Raw genomic sequence first — 23,865 nt, 5'->3', positions numbered from 1 at the left:
TGTTAGCTTCTCTATAAAAGTCTTTAGGATATTGTTGAACCTTTGAAGCCATCTGAAGTATAAAAAGTTATTGGTTCTTTAATTGTGACAATTGTGTTGTATTCTGCTTTGCTATGAGTGATCTTGTTTCTAAACCATAGTATCCTATGTCCTATTTAACCCTTGTTTCTATGAAAGAGAAGACTGACTTGGGTTTGTCAAGCTGTGTTAGTGTGCGAGTGCCAATACAGGAGGAGCCCCAGCTCCCTGCAGTGTCACGTCCCAAGTGCCTGGGCTTGGTGTTGTTTCTGGAAGCTTGGAGTATGACTTGAGAGTGCAGTTGACAAAAGCTGGACACCAGGAACTCTGGGTCACAGTGCCAAATTCTCTGGGATATTTCCACTTGTGTTTTAAAGTAAAGCGTTTTTTCTTACTGGTAAATAAGCTTTTCTCTAATTTGTGAGAAACATCTCAATAAAGTTCTTTGAAGAGACTGTACCATCAAACTTTTTTTTCCTGACTCAAAGTATTTTCTCCATGCCTTAAATGAGTTCATGGTCTTAAGTGCAGTATCTGTCCATTATAAGCCCTCAGATGTTAGCTGCTAAATAAAAAATGGAATTCATGAAACAAATTACTGAGAAGTGTTCTTGAATAATGTGATTTATGAAATTGTTTTAGATGACGCGATACCTGTCTAGTTGCTTTGTGCGTTGTAATTAAAATCCATTTTAAAAATTAGGTAAATCTGCATTGGCATTTAAAAAAAAAGAGTGCAGTGGTTTTTATGCATTGATGTTGGTGGGAAGAGAAGGTGGGATACAGCTAACTGGTCAGTGTCTCCTTGGGCCCGAGCATCCCTGCCTTTACCAGATCTGGGTCCATGGCAGACTTCTGAGGCCCAGTAGAAAGAGCAAATAGTACAATCTCCATGTGTCTTCATATCCTGAAACTCCTTTAGGTCCCATTATATAGAGAAGACATCGGGAAGAGTGGAGATTTCTGCATTGTCCAGGCTGTTTCCAGCACGACCTTGTGTTGGTGGGAGCTATCTCCCAGCCGTTAGAGATGGAATTCAGAGAGGGTGTTAAATCATCTTAGGAGCTGTTTTCTTTTTAATTGATAGCTACTATATATTGAGGATCCACTGTGGTTATGGGCTACACTGTGCCCCCAGATCTGTGTGTTGAGGTCTTGATCTCCTGAGTACCTCAGCGTGTGACTGTATTTCTAGATAGGGCCTTTGAAGAGGCAATTAAAGCAAAAGGAGGTTCTCTAAGTCCAAATGTAAGAGGACTGGTGTCTAAGGAGAGATGAGCTCATAGACACACCCAGAGGGAGGACCTGTGAAGATGCCAGAGGGAGATGGGCATCAGGCTTCAGTGAGAAGCCTCAGAAGAAACCATTTGCCCCAGCATCTTCATCTCAGCACTTAACTTCCAGCCACCAGAAATAGAAAATAAATTGCTGCTTAAGTCAGCCTGTGCTTTGTTATGGCAGCCCTAACAGCCCCCAGGTGCTAGCTGCTTGAAGCACATTACCCCGATCCTTTCAACGATGACGAAGTAACATCAGAACTTGGGTCTACCCAACTCCTTAGCTGGTTGGACACGCTGTTCCAGTAAGCTGTATTAATATTTCTAAAAATCGCATGGGCTGTCATCCAGCTTAAGAACAATAATTATCTTAATTTTGCTTTTTTGAAAGTTAACCTTATTAGGCTTTGTTCAACCTAGTCAGTTTTCATAATGTGTAAGAATTTCTGTGTTTTTTACATTCTGTGAAAATATTGCATGGAATCTTAAGTACGGCAATGTAATTAACATTTTATCCCCTTGCCGAGTCCTGTCTGCCTAGATCAGAGATTAGGGTTTCAGTCTCTTGTTCTTTTTGCTCTAATAATGAGAATCTGTTGCAAGAGGTATTTGTGGTGTTGAACCAATGGGCGAATGTCAGATGCACTGTTAGGTGTATTTATTGTGTTGTTTAATCCTTAAGACCCTAGGATTGGTGTTACTCGTGTTTTGTAAATGTGCAGATTTAGGCTGAGTGACAGGATGTAGGTTGCTGGAGATCTAGGTGTGGCGGTCTAGGAGTAATATGGTTGGACCTCAGACAACATGGGGTTGAACAGTGTGGGGTCACTATACTTGGATTTTTAAACTAAATATATGAGGAAATTTGAGATTTGTGACAATTTGAAAAAACAAACTGTGTAGTCTAGAAATACCAAAAAAGAAATTAAGAAAAAGGTGGTATTTTAGTGATACAGGGTATAGTAGTAGATATGTAAAATGATGTGTTAAGTGATATCAGTGAGACTTCTGGTTGGCAGTTGGCTATTAGTAAAGTTATGGGGGAGTTGGGAGTTAGGGGCAGACTTCAGACCCTAGGGAGGGGGTGATTCCCTGGTTAGCCGTTTGGTTCAGATGGAGGGGAGTCCAGAATACTTACCTTTTGAAAATTTTAATCTCTTGCTAAACTACACTTTTGGGGTTTTAATGTATGTTTGAAAATAATATATGGCTCTATTTCTTGATCTTAATATAAATGGGATTGTGAGGCTCTAGCGTCTGCCCTGGCAGTTTCCCACGTTCTCCGTGGAGACCACGTCCGGGGCTGAACAGAGCCTTCCTGTGTCAGCAGCTCAGGCCCTTCCCTTGTCAACCACCATCCCAGAAGTCAAGGACAGCTAGCTGCTGGTAGCCTTGAAGACAGATCTAAAGTTTTTTCTAGAAGTGTAATATTTCAGACAGTACCCCTATTCTCCAAGAAATAAAGCTAATGCATAGTAGCAGCTCTTCAACATTTACAGTCCTAAATATTGAGGACCTCAGAGCGTCTGTTCATGTGGGTTGCATCTGCTGATGCTTAACCATGTTAGAGATAACAGCAAATTTTTAAAATATTAATTCAGTTAAAAATGAAATATTCCGTTAAAGCAATGCACAGTGCATGTTTTTTTATTTTTCAATTTTAAAAAAAGATTTTATTTATTCACCAGAGACAGGCAGAGGGAGAAGCAGGCTCCATGTAGGAAGCCCGATGTGGGACTCAATCCCAGGGCCCCCTGGATCACACCCTGAACCAAAGGCAGACACACAACCGCTGAGCCACCCAGGCGTCCCTGCGCAGTGCATGTTAATATAGCACTTCTCATGGAACAAGTCAACGCTTTAGAAGAATGGCATCGATTTACATTTTAGCAAAGCCCTTTGATGTCTGGCTTAATAGAAAACAGCTGGATTCTTAGATCAGCTACTGCAGCTAATCTTTTTTAATATGTTGGCTTTGGTTATAGTACATGAAGAAAATTCAGCCTCTGGAGTATGTATTTAGAAAAGGAAGGAGAATTTTTCAGGTAATTGTGGATATTCTTTTTGGTATTACATGGAAACTTGACAAATGGTAGTTTCTGAAAGGTAGTTGGAATGTGGAATCTAAAATCATGCCAGTGGTCTTAAAATTTTAAGTTTAAACTTTAAAAATTTATACATTTTTAAAGAGCTATTTTAGGTTCTCAGCGAAATGGAAAGTACAGAGTTCCTGGGGTGCCTGGGTGGCTCAGTTAAGCGTCCAACTCTTGATTTTCAGCTCAGCTTATGGTCTCAGGATTGTGAGAGTGTAATACACAGAAGAGTTTCACTGCCCTAAAATTCTGTCCCTCCCCTTCATCCCTTCCTCCCCACTAGCCCCTGGGATCCTTTAACTGTTCAGTGATCTTTTTATTTTCTCTTTCATAGTTGACCCTTTCGATGACATGAGGGTTAGGGGCACCAGTCCGCCAACACAGGCAAAAATCTGTATAATTATTGACTCCCCCAAAACTTTACTAATGGTCCACTATCGACTGGAGCCTTACTCATAAACAGTACATATTTTGTATGTTATGTGTATTATGTGTTAAATTCTTAAGGCCTATGAGGGCAAAGGAAGTGTTATTTAAAAACCATAAGGAAAATACATTTCCACTACTGTACTGATACTGTGCATTTATATAATCATTGAAAACATCCACATTCTAAGTGGTGAACCTTGCACTTCGTGGTTTTCTTTTAAAGATTGATTGATTGATTGATTTATGATAGAGAGAGGCAGAGACACAGGAGGAGGGAAAAGCAGGCTCCATGCTGGGAGCCCGACGTGGGACCCGATCCCAGGACTCCAGGATCGCGCCCTGGGCCAAAGGCAGGTGCCAAACCGCTGAGCCACCCAGAGATCCCTGAACCTTGCACTTTTAATGGATCTTTAACCCATGTGTGGGCACGACCCCTTAAGCATTAGTCATTTGGAAAACACTCGTTTACTGAGTTGTGCAGATGTCTCATGTTAGCACATTTCATGACTCATTGTCAAAAAGTCACAGCTAGGGCAGCCCTGGTGGCCCAGCGGTTTAGCGCCGCCTTCAGCCCAGGGTGTGATCCTGGAGACCTGGGATCGAGTCCCACGTCAGACTCCCTGCACGAAGCCTGCTTCTCCCTCTGCCTGTGTCTTTGCACCTCTCTCTCTGCCTCTCATGAATAAATAAAATCTTAAAAAAGTCACATCTATGAATATCCCCATTAGTATCATCAGGGCAAGTTTAAGGATTAGGAAGTTCTCAAGCTCACAGAATACAGCTTCTATAGAATTTTAATTTTTGCTTAGAAATTTGATTTTTACCATCAACTACGAACACTGTTGGTTTTCATCTCACTCGGAGAAAATGCCACTTATAGCTGCCAGTGGTTTTTTTCTTTTTTTCCCAAAGTAAATATGCTTTGTTGGGAAAAAGGCAGCTTCAGCAATGCAGTTGGGTCTGTAGCAGAAGTACCTGGATGTGCTTCCCATCTCGTCCCATAGGATGAAAGCGACGGCCGCTCGGGGGCCAGGTTTAAGTGACCGCATCTCCACTCCAACGTGCTGGAGGCAAGCAGGGCAGGGCGGCTGTGGCTGCTGGCCCCGTGAGCCCAGCACGCGGATGCAGGCCGTGCTGTCCACAGTGACTGCGCTCCTGTGTTTGCACACCTGTGAGAGTGGCAGACAACCCGTGTGAGTGGTTAGGACCCCCAGAGTGTCCAGGACCCTCGGAGCTCCACCGTCCCATGTAAGAACCACTGGCGACTAGTAACGGTTCAGGAAGAACTGGACAGGGGAGGAGGACACGTATTCTCCTCAGAGTTTCTTCCATCGCAGACTTCTCATCTCTCCAGCACTTACGGTCCCGGTGCTTTTGGGAGGTAGATGGGTTGGTGTGAGATTCGTTCAGCCATGTCTTGCCCCTGGTGTTCCCGTGGGATCGGTGTGCCTGCAGTCTGCTCTGCTCTGTGATTGCGGCCTCCTTGGGGCTCAGTCACCAAGGAGGAGGTTTCCTTCTGGGGTTTGGTGTTCGGACTTCCACGTCTGTCATTGTCAGACATCTTCATCAGTAATAAAGGTGATGTTTTCATCTGTGTGTGGTGACTGCTTTCATCCCTTACTGGTCCTGAACTTGGGTAACATGGGTGTTATTTATTGGGCCCCACAAACCCACCGTGGATCACGCTGTCTAGTTGGTGTGCTGGGATGTGTGTGATTAGCTTAGAGATGGGAAAACCATGACAACAGCTGATCTGTATGCTAGATCCTGTGGTCTCTCTGTGATAACGGTGTCCAGACAGGTCTCCAGCTGCGAATCCTTGGAGCTTTGAGTCCTCTGCAGCGGTGGCAATAAAGGGCAGTGGGCAGCATCTCGTAAGCCACATGGTGGTGCTGCTCCACATGTTCGGTGAGAGCCCGGGATCCCAGACCCAGGGACTCCCCTCCAAGTCCTAAGGCTTCTGGCAAGCCCTTACAACCTTGCCCCCCCCCCCCCCCCCCCGCCCCAGCTTTTCTCTGAGGGTCAGTGTCTCTCATCTTTTGGTCACAAGGTGAAGTGGGACCTGACCAGGGACTGCACACAAGCATGTCTTCTCTCCGGGACTGTGCTAATGGCAGGGCCAGGGGTCCAATCCCCAAGTAGCTGCAACGGAGTCCGAGCATGTGTTGCTGTTTTTGCTGTTTTTTTAAAGGCCAGGTAGAATTAGGACACGTAGAAGATCCAGGGTAAGTATATAAAGTGAGATGTTGAAATCCTGTTTCTCCCCACCAGGATTTTGAATCTGCCCTGTGGTAATCCCTGCTAATCCACCATGTATTCTGTGCGTGCCAGTGTATCCCACATGCGTGTGCACAGGCCAGGTGCTTTGTCACTTGACCGTAGGTCTTGAAGATCTTATTTCCAAGTCCATAGGTAAATACCCAATTATTTTTCTATAAAACCAGAAATCATAATAGCTATTCCAAAGTTACAAGGAAACTAAAGATTCTTCTCTGTCCTAATCTGGTATATAATCTCTGCCACATTCGAGATGGGTCCAGACAGTCTGTATTTCCACCAGAATCTACTGATCTACTGTCTTTTGAGGAAACTTTTCCATTTTGAGGCTGTTGTGAATATAACTCATACTATAGCAGAATTTGGAGCAATTAGGGTATATTTTACAGACACTAAAGGTGAAAAAGCATGAAGGCAGGTATGGGGATTAATTAGTGAAGGGTTTGGGATGGCATAGGAGGTGCAAAAAAATAATCATTGTCAGAGCAAGCAGAAGTCTTATAAAGTAAAGCATGATATGGAATACTGAAGCTCTGAGAGGCAGATTTTAATCCAAGCCATAATAGAAGCTCAGGTTAAGTGCTGTGTGGATTGTTCAAATAATGTAATAAAAGTAAGTAGTCAGTTATTTAAAATTCCAGTTAACATACAGTGTGATAATACTTTCAGGATGTATGCAGTATAGTGATTCAGCGCTTCCCTACATCACCTGGTGCTCATCTTGACAGGTGTGCTCCTTCATCCCCATCTCGTTTCCCCCATCCCCACCTACACCTCCCCTCTGGTGACTTCAGTGTGTTCTCTGTAGTTCAGAGTCTGTTCTTGGTTTGTCTTTTTTTTTCTTCTCTTTGCTCATTTATTTTGTTTCCTAAATGAGTGAAATCATGGTGTTTGTCTTTCTCTGACTTATTTCACTTAGGATAGTATTCTATAGCTCCAGCTCCACCCATGTTGCAAATGGCAAGATTTCATTTTTAATGCTGAGTAATATCCCATTGTATATACACCACCTCTTCTTTACCCATTCATATATCAGTGGATACTTGGGCTGCTTCCATACCTTGGCTATTGTGGATATTGCTGCTATAAACATTGGGGTGCAGGTATTCTTTGAATCAGTATTTTTGTATCCTTCAGGTCAATACCTATTCGTGCAATTGCTGGATTATGGGATAGTTCTATTTATTTTTTTAAAAAGATTTATTTATTTATGAGTGTGTGTGAGCAGGGCAAGGGGTAGTGGGAGAGGGAGAGAAATCTTCAAGTACACTGACTGCTTGAGCATGGAGCCCACAGCCCAACGTGAGACTTGATCTCATGACTCTGAGATCATGATCTGAGTTGGACACTTAACCGGCAGCTACCCAGGTGCCTGGAGTAGCTCTGTTTTTAACTTTCTGAGGTATCCCAGAGTGGCTGCACCAGAGGTTCACATTCCCACCAACAGTGCAAGAGGGTTCCCCCTTCTCCACATCCTCTCCAACATTTGTGGTTTCTTATGGTGTTAATTTCAGCCATTCTTACTGGTGTGAGGTAGGATCTCATGGTGGTTTTGATTTGTATTTCCTTGATGATGAGTGATGTTTGCAAATATCTTCTCCCATTCTGTAGGTTGCCTTTTAGTTTTGTTGACTGCTGTGCAGAAACTTTATCTTGATGAAGTCCCAACAGTTCATTTTTTGCCTTTGTTTCTCTTGTCTCTGGAGATGTGGCTAGTAAGAAGTTGCTGCAGCCAAGGTCAAAGAGGTTGTTGCCTGTGTTCTTCTCTAGGATTTTGATGGATTCCTGTCTTACATTTAGATCTTTCATTCATTTTGAGTTTTCCTTTGTGTCTGGTGTAAGAGAATGGTCCAGTTTCATTCTTCTGCATGTGGCTGTCCAATTTTCCTTACAGCACGTATTGGATAGACTGTCCTGCTACACCGGATATTCTTTCCTGCTTTGTTGAAGAGTTGACCATAGAGTTAAGTATCCATTTCTGGGTTCTCTATTCTCTTCCACTGTTCTATGTGTCTACAATTGGGTATTGAAAATTAAATAGGATTAGAGTATGCAGAGTTGGAGAACAGAGATATTGGGAAGTATTTTCCAGAGTGAGAAATATGAAGACAAAAATGCATGAAGCATTTTTGGAAAAAGAAGGTGGATAATGGGAAACAAGTTTGGAAAGGTAGGATGGGCACTAGGGTTTTGTTTTTTTTGTTTTTTTTTTTTTTTGGTTTTTAAACTGCTTTATTACCTTCACACTATGTACTAAACATCCTTCCATGCAAGTTGGTGAAACTCCCCCGCTGACAGAAAAACTTTCAGACTAAGTCAAATGAATTCTCCAATCAGAAAAATGACAGAACATCACAGATTCAGAGTAAAGGGTACATAAAGAAAATGCAACTTTGGGAGGCAGGGAGTTTATTATTACTGACCTCAGCATTCAAGGCATAAGGCAAAACTCGTCATGATGGTCATGGTGAGGGGGATCCCCTATAAGAATGTGCAAATTGTACCTCAACTGAAGCTCCCTAATTTTCCTCCTTAGCTCTCTCATCTCCTCCATGAACTGTTCCATATTATTGGGCACCAGGTTTAAGAGGACCACAGATTACGGGCTCTGCTAGTATGAACTGTACCATTCCATGAACACAGGCTATCTTTCCATTTATGTCTTCAGTGTCTTTCATCAGTATCTTGTGATTTTCAGCAGAGATCTTTCAGTTCTTTGATTAAATTTAATCCCCAGTATTTTGTTTTTGATGCTGCCGTAAATAGGATTGTCTATTTTTCAGGAACTTTGTTGTCAGTATATAGAAATACTGCTGCTCTTGGAATGTTGATTTTGTATCTTGCAACTTTCCTGAGTGTATCCATTAGCTCCATTTGGTGGAGTTGTTAGGATTTTTCTGTTTATGAAAACATGTTGTGTGCGAATAAAAAATTTACTTCCTCTGTTCCAGTTCTGATGCTGTTTACCTCGTTAACTGTCTGGCTAGGCTTTCTCATGCTGTGTGGAGTGGTACCCTCTGCCTCCCTCCTGCCCCTGCCATCACTGACTCCTGATGATGGCTATAGGCCTGTCCTATGTGGACTTTACTGTACAGAAGGACATCCCTTCTGTTCTCATGGTAAAACAAATCAAATACGGGTGTTGAATTTTGTCAAATGCTTTTCTTTCTTCTGAAAGAACCTAAACTTCATGGTTGCAGTCTGCAAATGTTGTGCATCACACTTATCTGCCTATGTCAAACCATCCCTGCATCCCAGGGATAAATCCCTGGTGAGCATGGTGAGTGATCCTTTGGGCGGAATTCTGGTAGTAGAAAAAATGTTTGAGTTTATATTCATCAGGGACTTTATCTTCTAGTTTTCTGGTGGTGTCCTTTTCTGGCTTTGGTGTAGTGTACATTAGTGTAATGCTGGCTTTTAAAAATGGTTTCAGGGGTGGGGGAATGCCCTGGCTGGCTCAGTCAGTAGAGCGTCCGACTCTTGATGTCATGAGTTCAAGCCCCATGTTGGGTGTAGAGGTCACTTTAAAAAAACAAAACAAAACTGGGAGAGTGTTCCTTCCTTTATTTGTTGGAAGTTTGGGAAGGATTAGCATTAAGTTTTCTTTGGTTAAATTTACCAATGAAGTCATCTGGTCCTGGGCTTTTCTTTATGGGGAGATTTTTGACAAGTGATTTAATCTCCTTACTCCTAATTGGTCTGTTGAGATTTTTTTTTTTTAAAGATTTTATTTATTCATGAGAGAGACAGAGAGAAAGGCCGAGACCCAGACCCAGATAGAGGGAGAAGAAGCAGGCTCCATGCAGGGAGCACCACGTGAGACTCGATCCTCTGTCTCCAGGATCACGCCCTGGGCCGAAGGCGGCACTAAACCGCTGAGCGCCCACAGACTGCCCGAGATTTTCTATTCCTTCTGGATTCATTCTTGGTAGGTTTTAGGTTCCTCATGTGTCTCTTTCTTTTAGGGCTTTTCTTAGCTCTGGCCAGATTGTGGTGGTGAGGTTCTTTTCTAGATCAGAACGAGGCGGACGTACAGCTGGTTCCCTGCACAGAGAGCACTGCTGCCTGTGCTTCTGTAGGCGAGCAGAGGTGCTGGTTGGACAACAGCTTGGGCATTGCAGGTAGAGCATCCGTCTGATGTCTTCAGACCAAGAGCTGTTTCTTTCAAGTCTCCTGCTGCTCTGTCATAGGTTCCCAGGGGTCCAGACCATGCTGGGGGGCTGCGGGCTTGGGAGAGAGCCCTCAGCATGTTACTGTGCTGGTCTGTACTTTGAGGCATTTGTGGCTGATATTTGTATAATTCTACCCAATAGAATAAAGAAGGGGTGTGATGTTCTGAAGGATCCCCAGGTAGGATCATTGAAACACTGATTCAGAAGGTCTAGAGTGGCGTTGATGAATTTCCTCTTCCACCAGGTTTCCCAGTGGTACTGCTGGTCCAGCCAACCACACTTAACTAGTGTCGTGTTACCCCTAAAATATGCCTCTTTATTTGGGGTTTTTCATTTCTCTTGAGTTTGAAGAAATGAAGCAAAACCACACACACAAAACTCTTAGATGAAGAACAAAATTTTATTCTAAAAATAGATCTCAGTGACAATGAAATACCAAAAGCTGGTCATTATAATAAAAGGAAAAAAGAGTTAAAGGAATTTGCTTTTTTTTTCTCCTTAAAAATACAAAATTCTCACTAATATATTGTCAACTCTCATTTATCTGAATGGGAATATTCATGTTTTGGATTATCTAAAGTCCTGGATTGGGTTCTAATGTATCTTCAAGTCAATACATTTCTCAATGCAAACAAAAGCAAGTATTTGCCGAAGTGAACAGGACAAGGGTATGAGTTTATGCCTGTGAAATGTGCACTGGGGGAGCAGTGGTTGGCCTGGGAAGTGCGCAATGCAGCTTCCACACAGAGAAGACAGTCTTCGCGCCACAGAAAAGGCATTCAGGGACATGAAGTGGTTTCCTATCTTCCGAGTGCTCAAAATCAGGCCTGCCTATGTTGTTCTAATGGACCTCAAGCCGAGAAGCACAAAGAACACAGGAGATGAAAAAGGTAAAATTGAAACACCCCCCCCCCACACACACATCATTTTGCAAAGAAATAGAAATGGTGGGGTCCTGACCAGGCAAGTATGTGGTCTGTTACTAACTCCACCCACCCAGGCTTTCTTGGATTCCCTCTACAATACACATCTCAGGCCTGCGGCATCACCTGGTCCTCAGCAGACTAGGCCGTAATGCACAGTGAGCAGAAGTGATGCTTTTACATAAAAATTCCTAGCATCCTCTGAAACACAAAAGCTGGTCACAAGTCACATTTAAATACTTTTCAGTGCAGATGAGGGACATTAGGACATTTTAGTGTATTTCTGGATTAGCAGAAATTTACTAAGATAGAAACACTCTCTCAGATGGTCATACAGTCAGTCTAAATACCATTTTTTTTGCCAAACATGACCGAGTTTTGGCTGTTTGTAACAGGAACTACATTGACCGGCCCTGGGGTCCCTACAACACGGTGCTTTCTCTGCTACCATAATATAGCCACATGCCTGCCCCCAGGAGACGAGTGGCCTGAAGAATAATAAAAGCTTATCTTAAAAAGACTTAAAAATTTAATCCAAAGTTTTTTTTAGTATAAAAATGCTATTTCCCCAAATCTGAGTAAAATCAACAGTGCACAAAAATGCAGCATTTGGTCATGTAGGTGGGAGCCTGAGGGGTTGTGTAGGTAGTGCCGCCCTACGGCCCCTGGACGGACTGGCACGGCCTTAGCTTGTGGGGTGGGTTTGGAAATCACAGGAGGAGCCTATGTTAGGGAAGTTTACAGGACATTAAGCGATTCTAGGAACAGAAAGCTTTACACCTCTTAAAAATATTCACTAAACAGAAAATAACTGTTCCATATGAAATAAAGCAATTTCCAGTAGTTGACGCTAGTCTCACAGCAGCAATAACCTAACTAAATCTTTAAAACACTGTTCAGTGTTGCAGTTTACTGAAATACACAGAGGAAAAAATACTTAGATTAACTATCATTGACAGTTCAGGCTCTCCCTAGTAGGGCAAAGCCCAGATATCATTTCTAGTTTGATTGGGGCCTGGGGGCAGTGCACCAGGTACAAAGCTTTAAAGTTATGCTTGCGAGCTGGTTAACTCCTATAATTTTTGCTGTGTGGCATTTCTGTTACCATCCTGAGGCCCTTATTTGTATGCTGGGACGGCACAGCGCCCATCAGGGACCATGTCTGCCAATTACTCCCCCGCTGTGACCAGTGCCATACAAGGAAAGGGCAGGCCTTGTCTTACTGTGCATTTTTTAAAAGTGACTATAACCATTGTATTAACTATATGTTCCAAATACTCCTTTAAAAAACCCAAACCAAACCTGTTTTACCTTTAGTAACCAGGAGGAATTTCTATATGTTTATACAGCACATTGTATATTATATGCATGGCCTAATAACTGAAATTAATTGACAGGGCTGTATCAATCTTCTTCCATTGGTCCTTGACTTCCTTAGATGATGGCGTCATGTTCATCACTGTAATATATCAAAAGTTAAAATTACTTTGTTTTGTATTTATGTCAAAACAGTTTGGGTTCTTATTTTTTTTTTTTTTCTTAATTTTTATTTACTTATGATAGTCACAGAGAGAGAGAGAGAGAGAGAGGCAGAGACACAGGCTGAGGGAGAAGCAGGCTCCATGCACCGGGAGCCCGACGTGGGATTCGATCCCGGTCTCCAGGATCGCGCCCTGGGCCAAAGGCAGGCGCCAAACCGCTGCGCCACCCAGGGATCCCTGGGTTCTTATTTTTAAATAAATAACGTCAGGCCCTAGAATCCACATTGTCATTTCTTTCTGTAAAATCTTAAGTGCCTGGTTTACTATATGGTTAAGGATTCAGACAGCCTCTGCTTGGCCTCTTAGTGGCTGTGCTAAATCACGCACCCACAACTCCTCAAACACAGACTATGTATGAGGTGCTGTGCTGTTGACTCTGCCTGTCTCATCTAATCAGCTCATCTCACAGGGACCAGAAGCCAAGGGGCCAAGGCAGGTCCCGTGCGGAGTCAGCAGCATCCCTGCACCCACAGACCCTACCCGCCTGCCCCCGCATAACCTGGTAGTGCTCACCACCAGACATCAAATACTGTCCTGCATAGGAACCTCACAACTTCAAAGCAACTACTGGCTTTCAGATGCAGTAAGAAAAACGGCCAAATAAACTGCAACACTGTTTTTTCAGCTCACAGACTAAGATACATCCTAACTTCAGATGTGCTAAAATGTGGGGAACAGGAAGAGCCACATGTACTGGGCCTGTGGGGGCCTAGGTCCCCTAGGTCCGCCGCCCTTTGCCAAGGGGTTGCTGCTGGGCCCCTGAAGCCAGGGGAAGGCAGCAGGATGCCACAGGCACACACGGGACAGCATGCTCTGTAGTGAAGGCAAGCTAAAATGAAAACAATGGAACTGCTTCACTATTTCACAGCCTCATTTACATCAGTGAAAACTGATTAACTATGAAAATACACTGATCAAACATCCCTTCTGCTCAACTGGTGAAATTTACCAAAAGCACACTATAAATATTTCTAGAAGCACAGAAGTGTATCAAAAACAAGTTGAGGGGCAGCCTGGGTGGTTCAGCGGTTTAGTGCCATCTTCAGCCCAGGGTGTGATCCTGGAGACCGGGGACTGAGTCCCACATTGGGCTCCCTGCATGGAGCCTGCTTCTCCCTCTGCCTGTGTCTCTGCCTCTCTCTCCCTCTCTCTGTCTCCCTCTCATGAATAAATAAATAAAATCTTTTTTTAAAAAAGCAAAAACAAAAACAAAAAAAAGTTGACTCTAGTCTGTTTCCTTCATGATCTAAAGAATGTTTCTGAATATGCTTTTAGTTTGGCAAAACCTTGATATTCTTTGAAAGTGAGTTTATTAAAGTTTCACAGTTCAATGAAAAATTTGAGAAATACTTTCATGCTGTGTTCCCTTCTGGAAACTCAATGTGCAGCAACATATCCAAGCCTTAGTGACTTCTGTGGTCAAGGAACCTGTTCTGTTTCAGTTTGTTAAATCAGCTCAAATGCACTTGACATGTCAGGTCCATGTGGGACACACATGTGTGTCCTCTGGACAGGAGTCACCCTACAACACCTCAACAATCAAAAGAATAAACTGGCTCTTGTGCTCCAGTAAGAGTCAAAACCCCCAAAGGCCTCTGAGGACTAAAAGCTAGGGGTGACCCCTGCAAACAGCATAGGACCTACAGGCCTACAAAGGGGCCTTGTTGGAAAGATAGGATATTTGATACAATGAGTTATCAGAGAAAATGAGACTGCAGAAGAATTTCTGTAAATCCATGTTCCTACCCAGGATGTACCTCCGTGCTCCCGACAAGTGCCGGATGTACCAGCTCCACAGCCTCCTGAACAGGTGCTGCTTATGGCTGGAGGTACGTGAAAGGGACATGAGTCAGTGCAGCACTTTCACAGGCATGGGCATTGTTTGTGTTTGCAGGTAATGTTGGGCACTGAGGATTAATGGGAATGTAATTCATAAACCTGTGGCCCTGTTCTGGCATTTTGTTGTGGTATTTAAGGAAAAACAGAAATAACCAGTGCTGGCCAGCAAAACTCACATGGTTCTGTATCGAATGCCTCTTCTTGAATAATACATTCTGCATCCGATGTAAAGAATCGACAGGACACCCAGTGTCAACACAATACCGCCAAGAAAGCTGCCAGTATCAAATTTTGATCCTGGATTTCCTTTAGAATTAATAGTTGGTGTGACTAGAACAGAAAATATGCTTTAGTTGCTTTTCAACATTATCATAATAAGCTGCCAATCTGAATTTCTATCTAAGAAAGCCAAAAGCCTGCTTTGCACTGGGTGACTGCTGAGCTCTGGGTCCCTTAGCCCATCCGGCACTTCTCTCCTGTGCCCAGGGCTGACCACCCCCAGCACCGGCAGGTCTTCTTCCCCCCCAACCCCAGGGCTGACTGCCCCCTCAGGACCTGCAGGTCTTCTTCCCCTCCCAACCCCCGGGGCTGACCACCCCCCCAGGACCTACCTGCAGGTCTCCCCACCCCAGGGCTGACCCCTCCAGGACCTGCAGGTCTTCTCCCTGCCCCTAGGGCTGACCCCCCAACCCAGGACCTGCAGGTCCTCTCCCCACCCCCAACCCCGGGGCTGATCCCCCTGCCCAGGACCTGCAGGCCCACATCTCAGCCCCCCACCACCCCCAGGGTTGCCCCTTAGTATCTCAGGGTCTTTCTACTGCTGGACCCCAACCTTTGACCACAGCCTCCGAGGCCGCAGGATTTGGGCAATTTGTTTCCTTGCTGGTCCTGGGAGAGTTCAGGCCTAACGGTAGGTGTTGGCACGATGGATCCAGTCTGAATGAATGGTTCTAACTGAAATTTCTCCTTTTGAATAAATAGGGGATTCAAACTATTTTGGCTTTATCACATCAACAGCCCAGGAGACATTACAGTTGATTTCAGAACATAAACCATATTAATAAAACAATGGAGAGAAACCTACAAAAACAGAGGAAACTGTGAAGTCTGCTCTTTGTGTTGCTATGTGCAGTCACTAGCTGAACTCTTAATATGTTAAAAGTTAACGTTCAGGTTCTGATACCACTGGAAGCAGAAAGGAAGTAAAACCTCCATGAATTGGTGATTGGGGTTTAGAGCCCGGTGGATGAGGCTGCCTAATTCTGGTCTGTGGCAAGGGACCAGGAGTTCCAAGCAGGACACATTTTCAAAGCACATCCCTTACAGTCCTCATGGACCTGATTAAATCAGAAACTCATTTTTCTACAAGAACAAGACCACCAGGATTGATGCCACGGATTGTGTAATATGACACCACTGTCCACATTTCTATTTTTTGCACAACAGGAAAATAGAAATGTGGCATTTGACACCTATTTTCAGTACAGAAATAGGGCAGCTTTGATACATACTTGTTACTGATAAAGAAAGGGCTGTGGCTGAACTGTTGTGGGCGATGGTCTCCGTGGCCAGCGTCGCCTGGGTTGTGTTCTGGGAACCTGAGCTGGTAGAGATCCTGTTGGCCGAGACCCCAGCTGTTGTGATTCTGGCTGTAGCTGTGGCCGTCTTGGAGATAGGAGACAGTGGCGTGGTCAGCGGTTTCGTGGAGCTGGTGGTGGACTGGCTCGTATAGTTGGAGGTCACAAAGGTGACATTCTCTGCAGGAATATCCAAGAAATGTTACCCCTGAACAGTGACTCAGGGAATTAGTACCCACTCTTTGTGGCCTTCCTGGTCAGACAGGTGGAACAGCATGGAAGATCCCGAGCCCACCACCAGCCAGCCCACCGTGGCAGCCAGCCAGTATCTCAGACCATGAACGACTGTGTGGGATCCCGCCTGCCTGCCTGTGAAGCTAAGAGCTTGGTGAAGATAGGAAATAAGGCCCCCGAGGGCAGAGTTCCTTGAGGACAAGAACTGTGTCTTAAACTGATGCTATCTGAACCTCATACCTATGTCCTGTCCCAAGGATCAGGTGAGTGGAGGATGGGACTGGTGAGTGGAGGATGGGACCGGTGGGTGGAGGAGGGAAGGATTTTAAAGATGCGGTTTCTAGCTACCTCTTTCCCAGCAGCCGTGCCTTAGCCCCCCATGTGGGATGTGGGGAGGAGCCCACACTGCTTTGGGAGGTGAAGGCTATCACCTTGATAGGATGCCACCTGCTGGTGCCCAGTGTGGCTGCTTGGGAAGAATTTCCCATCATTAGGGGGGACACTTCTACTAAACCTGGTTCTGAAGGCTTCAGAAATCCAACACCTGAACCAGCAACTCGGTTCACACCTGACATGGGGGTCTCATGGAAAGGAGCAGGTACTCATCATGTCACTACTCCCCGAAATGCCAAGCAAGAAAGCTTGTTTCCAGGATCCCTGGGTGGCGCAGCGGTTTGGCGCCTGCCTTTGGCCCAGGGCGCGATCCTGGGGACCCGGGATCGAATCCCACGTCGGGCTCCCGGTGCATGGGGCCTGCTTCTCCCTCTGCCTGTGTCTCTGCCTCTCTCTCTCTCTCTGTGACTATCATAAATAAATAAAAATTTATTAAAAAAAAAAAAGCTTGTTTCCCATTCGGAAAAAGCCTTGTGCTAGACATGTGTATACGTGAACTGTGCTATGGTTCTAACTACGCCTGCTTGCCTCCCACGGGACCTCCCTGGAAGCCCACAGGAGCCCCAGTTGTTGTAGTATGTGCTGTCCAGGGACTGAAGTCCTGCTATCATTTGGTCTTTTTTTTTTCTTTTTTAAGATTTTGTTTATTTAATCACGAGAGACACAGGCAGAGGGAGAAGCAGGCTCCATGCAGGGAGCCTGATGGGGGACCCGAGCACCGGTCTCCAGGATCACGCCCTGGGCTGAAGGTGGTGCTAAACTGCTGAGCCACCCAGGCTGCCCTCATTCGGTCTTTTTCCTGGGAATGAATGGATTCCTGCATTTGTCTTGAGGTTCCGAGCTTACTGCAGGCTTCCTGCTCCCATCCACCACCTGGGGACGCAGTACCTCTGGGTGAAGGAGTGACTCCGTCCGCCTTCCCCTTCCCCAGGGGGTCTCGACCCCCACAGTGCTGTACCACACCCGCAATCATTGCATCCTATACCAACATCCCCATCCCGTCTTCTAGTCACTTTGGACTTTTTCTTGGAAGACTTACAATACTTTTTTTTTTTTTTCCAGTTTAACTGTACAGGCTGATTTTAATGGTGCTGCTTATTTGCCTCTCAGCTTTTACCATTCCAACTCCTAGTACATTTTCTCAACTCTGGGTCCCTGCTGTGTGGTCTCACCCACAGAGTCTTATGTAATTTTTAATAAAGGCCAAATGAAAACTTTTGTACTATAGAGACCAACAAATTACAGTTATTCCAAGTAGAGAATACAAACGATAAAAATGAACTACTCTGAATGCTCTCCATGTAGAGATAAGTAATACACTTAGAGTGGAAATATTCCCCTTTGTTTGAAGAAGTCGTGCACGAATGCTACTGTAGTGGAATTAAATACAGCAAAGGACCAGTGTCCATGTCACATCTTCAGAAGAGAGGGCTTCGCAGAGTAAAACAACAAACATGTCCAGCTTCTGGCAGCAGCCCACTCGTGAGCTTCCTGCCCTTTGTCAGAGACACTGGACGGAGCCACAGGGGTGAGGTAGGGAGCTGGAGTGGGTTCATCCAACTAGGAAAATCCCGGTGTGTTAGAGAAACAAGCAGCTGAACATTTCTATAAATTGACCAAACAGGCAAGTTCTGTATCAAACAGTGTCACGAGGTATAAATGCGTCCACGGCAATCCCGGGAAGTGCCCAAGATCAGCGTCCTTGTCTGGGCCCCGAGGGTTGGGTCCCTGGGGGACCAGTGCTGTGCAGGTGCAGGAGGCAGGGTGGGGGTGGTCCACAGGTACAGGTTTCCCAAGTCATGGGGGATGGAACAGGTGGCGAGGGGAAAGGAGTCGATGCCACAGTGCATGAGGGTGGCCGAGGGTAACACTTAAAAGTTGTCATCACGAAGGGAAAATTATGCCGAGGACGGTCCCCGGTGTTTACTGGACTCCTTGTGGTCCTTCAGTCGATGCAAATGCTGACTCGTGCAAATACCTGACACTGTGCTGTCACCGAGAAGCTCGCAGCCACTGTCAAGGCACAGAGAGTCTGTGCCTGGAGAGGGTCTGCAGAGGACAGAGGAGGCTGCCCTCAGGTTGCAGCAGGATGCGGAGCCCCTGGACGTGACAAGAAATGGACACCACCAGTGACGGGGGCCTGACAAGCCGTTCGGAGGGGTCCGGGGCTGCACGTGCAGATGGCAGAGGCACGTGTTTCCCGCACCAAGTCCGCAGCCTCAGGACATAGCTCTGCACGGAAGGGTGACCAGCAGGGAGCCAATCCCCAACACCAGGGCGCTGGGTGGGTGAGGGGGGTGGGCAGGGGGGAAGCTCCCGCTGCAGGAACCCCAGGAATCACTTGGGGGAACCGCATGTGTGCCAACGCCACATGTAGTCCCAGCCTTCCTGCAACTGGCTTTCCTCCCCCAGACCCTCTGCCCGTCAGCTCAGAATCAGCAGGAGTGAGGGGGACAGGGCAGAGCTGGGAAGGAGCCGGGAAGGAGCTGGGAACACCCGTGTCCCCACTGTCACCCCGCATCCCCACGGCCACACCTGCACGCCCACAGCGACCCTCCAATCCTGAAGCAGGCCCTGGCTGGCAGAGGGGAGGATCCCCGAGCTTGGGTGACCACAGAGTGTCAGCGTCCGGCATCATTCCGGGCAGCAGACGGACCTACAAGGACTCTTCCAGCAGGTGGACCTGAGGCAGCCCAGCACCTTGGCTGCTGGGAAGGGGCGTGGCCCACACAGCGGTCGGGCTTAGGTTCTGGGATGAACTGCGTCCTCCAGGCGCGTGCTGCAATCCTAATCCAGGTATCCCCACTACCTCAGGGTGTGATGTTAGCTGAGAGGTGGATCTTTCCGTAGGAATCAACTTAAAACGAGTCACCAGGAGGGACCTTACAGATAGGGAAATGGGCAGGGGGGCAGAGGGGGCAGGGGAAGGGGGGAGGGGGACGGAGGGAGAGGGGATGGGGGCGGGGGGCGGGGGGCAGGGGGGCAGGACGCGTTGGGGCCAGCACTGCTAGCCAGTGGGGCCGGGTTCAGGCCACCCGCAGTCACGTACACTCACGCGGCGCCCGGGCGGAGCCGGCTCCTCTGAGCATCTGTCCAAAAACACGCAGAGCTCCCACGGATGAAGCGAGGTCACGGAAGGGCTTCAATCAGACACGAGAAATTCTCGGCTGTTGTCGGGGGACACGGTGAGCGGACGGCGGGCGAGGGGTGGCAGGGACGGGTCCACGCACTCGGCTTCCCGCCAGGTGCCGAGTGCAGGGCAAAGGCAGGGGCGCTGATGGCGCCTGAGAGGAGTGCGCTTTGCCAGGGCCGTCAGCCCTCGGTCACTGGGTGGCGGTGAGAGCACGACCCTCAGGACAAAGTTTTCAGAAGGGATGAGACTCTACCTGGTGGGTGCTGCCTGTTGTCTGGGTGAGCCATGCACTGCGCTCCCCTCGGGCGCTCAGCCCCTTCCCTGCGGGTTACCTCACACGCCTCACACTCCTCACACACCTCACACTCCTCACACACCTCACACACCTCACACGCCTCACACACCTCACACTCCTCACACACCTCACACTCCTCACACACCTCACACGCCTCACACGCCTCACACTCCTCACACGCCTCACACACCTCACACTCCTCACACACCTCACACGCCTCACACACCTCACACTCCTCACACACCTCACACTCCTCACACACCTCACACGCCTCACACTCCTCACACACCTCACACACCTCACACACCTCACACGCCTCACACGCCTCACACACCTCACACTCCTCACACACCTCACACTCCTCACACACCTCACACGCCTCACACTCCTCACACGCCTCACACGCCTCACTGAAGCGGACACTCACGCTCCTGCCTCCTCTGGAAAGTGGGAATGAGGGGATCCCCGGTGGCTCAGTGGTGTAGCGCCACCTTCAGCCCAGGGCATGATCCTGGAGACCCGGGGTCGAGTCCCGCGTCCGGCTCCCTGCGTGGAGCCTGCTTCTCCCTCTGCCTGTGTCTCTGCCTCTCTCTCTCTGTCTCTCTCATGAATAAATAAAATCTTTAAAAAAAGAAAAAAGAAACTGGGAACGCCTGGGCACGGCTAGCAAACAGAGCCAGGGGGCGGTGTATGCCACACAGCATCTGCCACACAGAGACCTTCGGTGACTTTTCTTCCCTCCCAGAGCAGCAGTTTTCGGAAATGCACTTCCTCTCAGGAGCTGCACCCGGAGGTCCCCAAGGGAAGCTGAGGGGCAGGTGCCGGCAGCTCTCCTGGCCCAAGGTCAGCGCGGCGGCATCCCGGGGAAGACCAGGCTCTGTGCCCATCGGTTCTTTGGTTCTTTGAGGCGATTTTCCAAAGAAGCGAGGCCTGTTTCCCCGACACCAAGTACAGGTCCTGACCCTGCAGAGTCCTGCTGCTCGCTACAGGTCTGTGTTAAGTAACTTTCCTGCCCGATAGCCTCGAGCCCCAAAACACCGCTTTCCCCTTTAACCTAAAAATTCCAAGGTTAAAGGTGACAGTTCTTTCATCAGGGCATCAAATACACGCTCAAACTGGAGTTGAAAATACACATGAGGTTTTTTAAATCGCAGTTATTTTTAAATAGGATAGGAGTACCTTTTCATTTCCTATGATAGTTACCAAAAATACTGAGCTATTTAAGCTACGGTCATGAGTTGGTGGTGCCATACGTTACTCTGAGCGTGTGGGATTCCGAACACGAACCGCAGCCTGAGCCAATGATGAGAAAACCGTGCGTGTGGCCCCCGGAGAACCTCTGTCCTCTGGAACACAGCAAAACCACAGCTCTCTCCCGGCTGTGCTCTTAGAGAGCAGAGGTCTTCCCTCCCTGTGCACACACGGGAGACTGGTTCTTAAAAGTCTGAATTCTCATGACCCGAGGACCAAAAATCCACAGAACTGAAAACTCTAGATTAAAACAGGATCTAAGAGGAAACTGGCCTTAAAAAAATTCAAAAACTATTATAATCATAAAGAACTGTGCTTTGTCTGAAAATCCAATATATTTTGCCAAGTTCCTAAACATCTAAGTTCAAAATTAAAATTCCAAAAAGGAAAAAATAAAAAAATAAAAAAAATAAAATTCCAAAAAGGAAAGCCAACTATATAAATGCAGAAAAATAACCAGGGTGTTTGGACTAAGGTCTCGTATAACCACAATACATTTAGTTCCACCAGGGTCTGCTTGGCCCAGAGCTGCAGGGGGCTGAGCAGAGCCAGGAGTGGGCGCCACCTTCCTGGCCACCAGACTATGACATGCTGTGCCGGTGCCTTCACCTGAGTTCCTGCCCACTTTGTTCTGTTACCACACGCTCAACTCCCAATTAATTAGTAACCCTGGCTAATGACAAAGAAGGCCTGGATCATGGTCACAAGGGCATCTGCAAGAACAGTAACTTTCTTCTCTTGTTGCTCAAAACTGGCCACGCCTCTCATCCCTAAGATTCTTGCTCTCCATAGCACAGAACTCACTCCCTGCTGTCCCCAGCATGCTCCAGCCTTGCTTGTGCAGGCTCCGCACACCTGCCCCATGCACACCTGCTCCCTGCCCCCCACGCACTCCTGCCCCACTTGAAAGTATGCTCCCAGGCTCTGCAGACACACAGACAATGCAGTTCTTACCTGCAAGGAGCTCACAGTCCAAGCAACATGCAAACAGCACAGTCACATTATTCCACTTCCAATTCCTTCCCAGGCATTTCCCTTTTCATCAAACATCTGGTTTTCATTTATTTTGAACTCTTCATTGTATTATTAAATAAAAATTAGTGTATCTTTATTTTTTAAGGAGAGAATGCACACGAAGTGGGGGAGAGAATCTCAAGCAGGCTCCCTGCTGAGTGGGGAGCCCAACAGGGGCTCGAACTCATGACCCTAAGATCATGACCTGAGCAGAAATCAAGAGTTTGACACTTAACCAACTAAGCTACTCAGGTGCCCCCTCAAATTAACGTACCTTATTTTGTTTTTTCAATAGAAAAAACCATTTAGCTGGTTATTAACTGTGCAAACTACACACCTGGATTTTTATTTTACTCATAGTGCCAGGCATGGTTGTGGGTGAACACAATCATTTCTGGCCTGTGCTCTAGACTGTCCAGCAACAGAGGCGTTTGCTCCCTTGCCCCTCACGGCCAGTCCATTTCTGTGTTTGTTGCTCCTCCTTCCTGAGACCTACAGTGCCTCCCCCCACCTCAGTCTAGTGAAGTTCTGTTTCTGTTCAAGGCCCAGCCTAGAGGTCACACTGAAGGTACATTAAGGTGAAGATTATCCAACAGTAAGAAAAACCCCATGAACTGCTTTGTTTACAAGCGACTTATCTTTATATGAGACACAGCAAACTTGGAAAGTACAGAGGGCAAAAGCGTAGAGGTTACCTCAAACCAGTTACTGACCAGAAAACAGGCTCTGCATGGCAATGCAGCAGATCCTACAGTCACCTCCTCCCACAATACCGGATCTGCAGTGACTTCCAGGAAGAAACCACTACCTTGGAGAGCAAGGCCTACACATGGAGCAAAGCTGAAACCTTCCCAGGGAAGCAGGGGGAGAGGCTGACACACAATCCCACCATAAACTCCACCCCAGCACTATGACCCACAGTCACAAGGGAGCTCACAGCCCTCTCCTTGAACCACACATCAAGTACCCCCACCTATACACCTATGCCTGGGAGACAAGCCCATGGGCCCTCCAGCATGACGGGGCTCAGGCCCAGCAGACTCACTGGCTACAGGGACCTGACTGAAAGGGGCTCATGTGCTCAGTCTTGCTCACTCCAGGGACTAAGCACAGAGGCAGCCAAGTGATAGGTGCCTATGCTTTATGTCAGAGGCTCCTCTGCTAATGTCCAGGTGTTGGCTTGAATGGCAGACATGGAATTTAACACACATCTAGGGGCCTGACGGGTCCTCTCTAGAGATGGATATGGGCATCTTTGCTCTCTCCCTCTGCCCCACTCCAGCTCCCCAGTATCTCCAGGGGAGGAGCCTCTGCCCTTCTGGTGCTGGCCTGGCTCTGGTGGCCAGGGTGATTGCATTCCTGGGTCCCATGGACTGTGACAACTGGAAAGGCACTTTGG

The 23,865-nt window shown here is 46.9% G+C and overlaps 1 protein-coding gene across 1 annotated transcript in view; it reads right to left on the bottom strand.

Moving 5' to 3' along the window:
* Positions 1-10,647: 10,647 nt before the first annotated feature.
* Positions 10,648-23,865, bottom strand: part of TMEM123 (transmembrane protein 123) — a 58,250-nt gene continuing 45,032 nt past the window's right edge. The window contains exons 3-5 of the mRNA XM_038536355.1: positions 16,081-16,326; positions 14,746-14,899; positions 10,648-12,648 (exon numbers count right to left, since the gene is read on the bottom strand). Of these exons, the coding sequence (XP_038392283.1) occupies positions 12,624-12,648; positions 14,746-14,899; positions 16,081-16,326 (425 nt within the window). The 3' untranslated portion in view covers positions 10,648-12,623. The remainder of the gene's footprint in view (positions 12,649-14,745; positions 14,900-16,080; positions 16,327-23,865) is intronic.

This window comes from Canis lupus, chromosome 5 (genome assembly GCF_011100685.1).
Source record: "Canis lupus familiaris isolate Mischka breed German Shepherd chromosome 5, alternate assembly UU_Cfam_GSD_1.0, whole genome shotgun sequence".
NCBI classification, from domain to species: Eukaryota; Metazoa; Chordata; class Mammalia; order Carnivora; family Canidae; genus Canis; species Canis lupus.
This window is presented reverse-complemented; position numbering and strand designations above follow the sequence as displayed.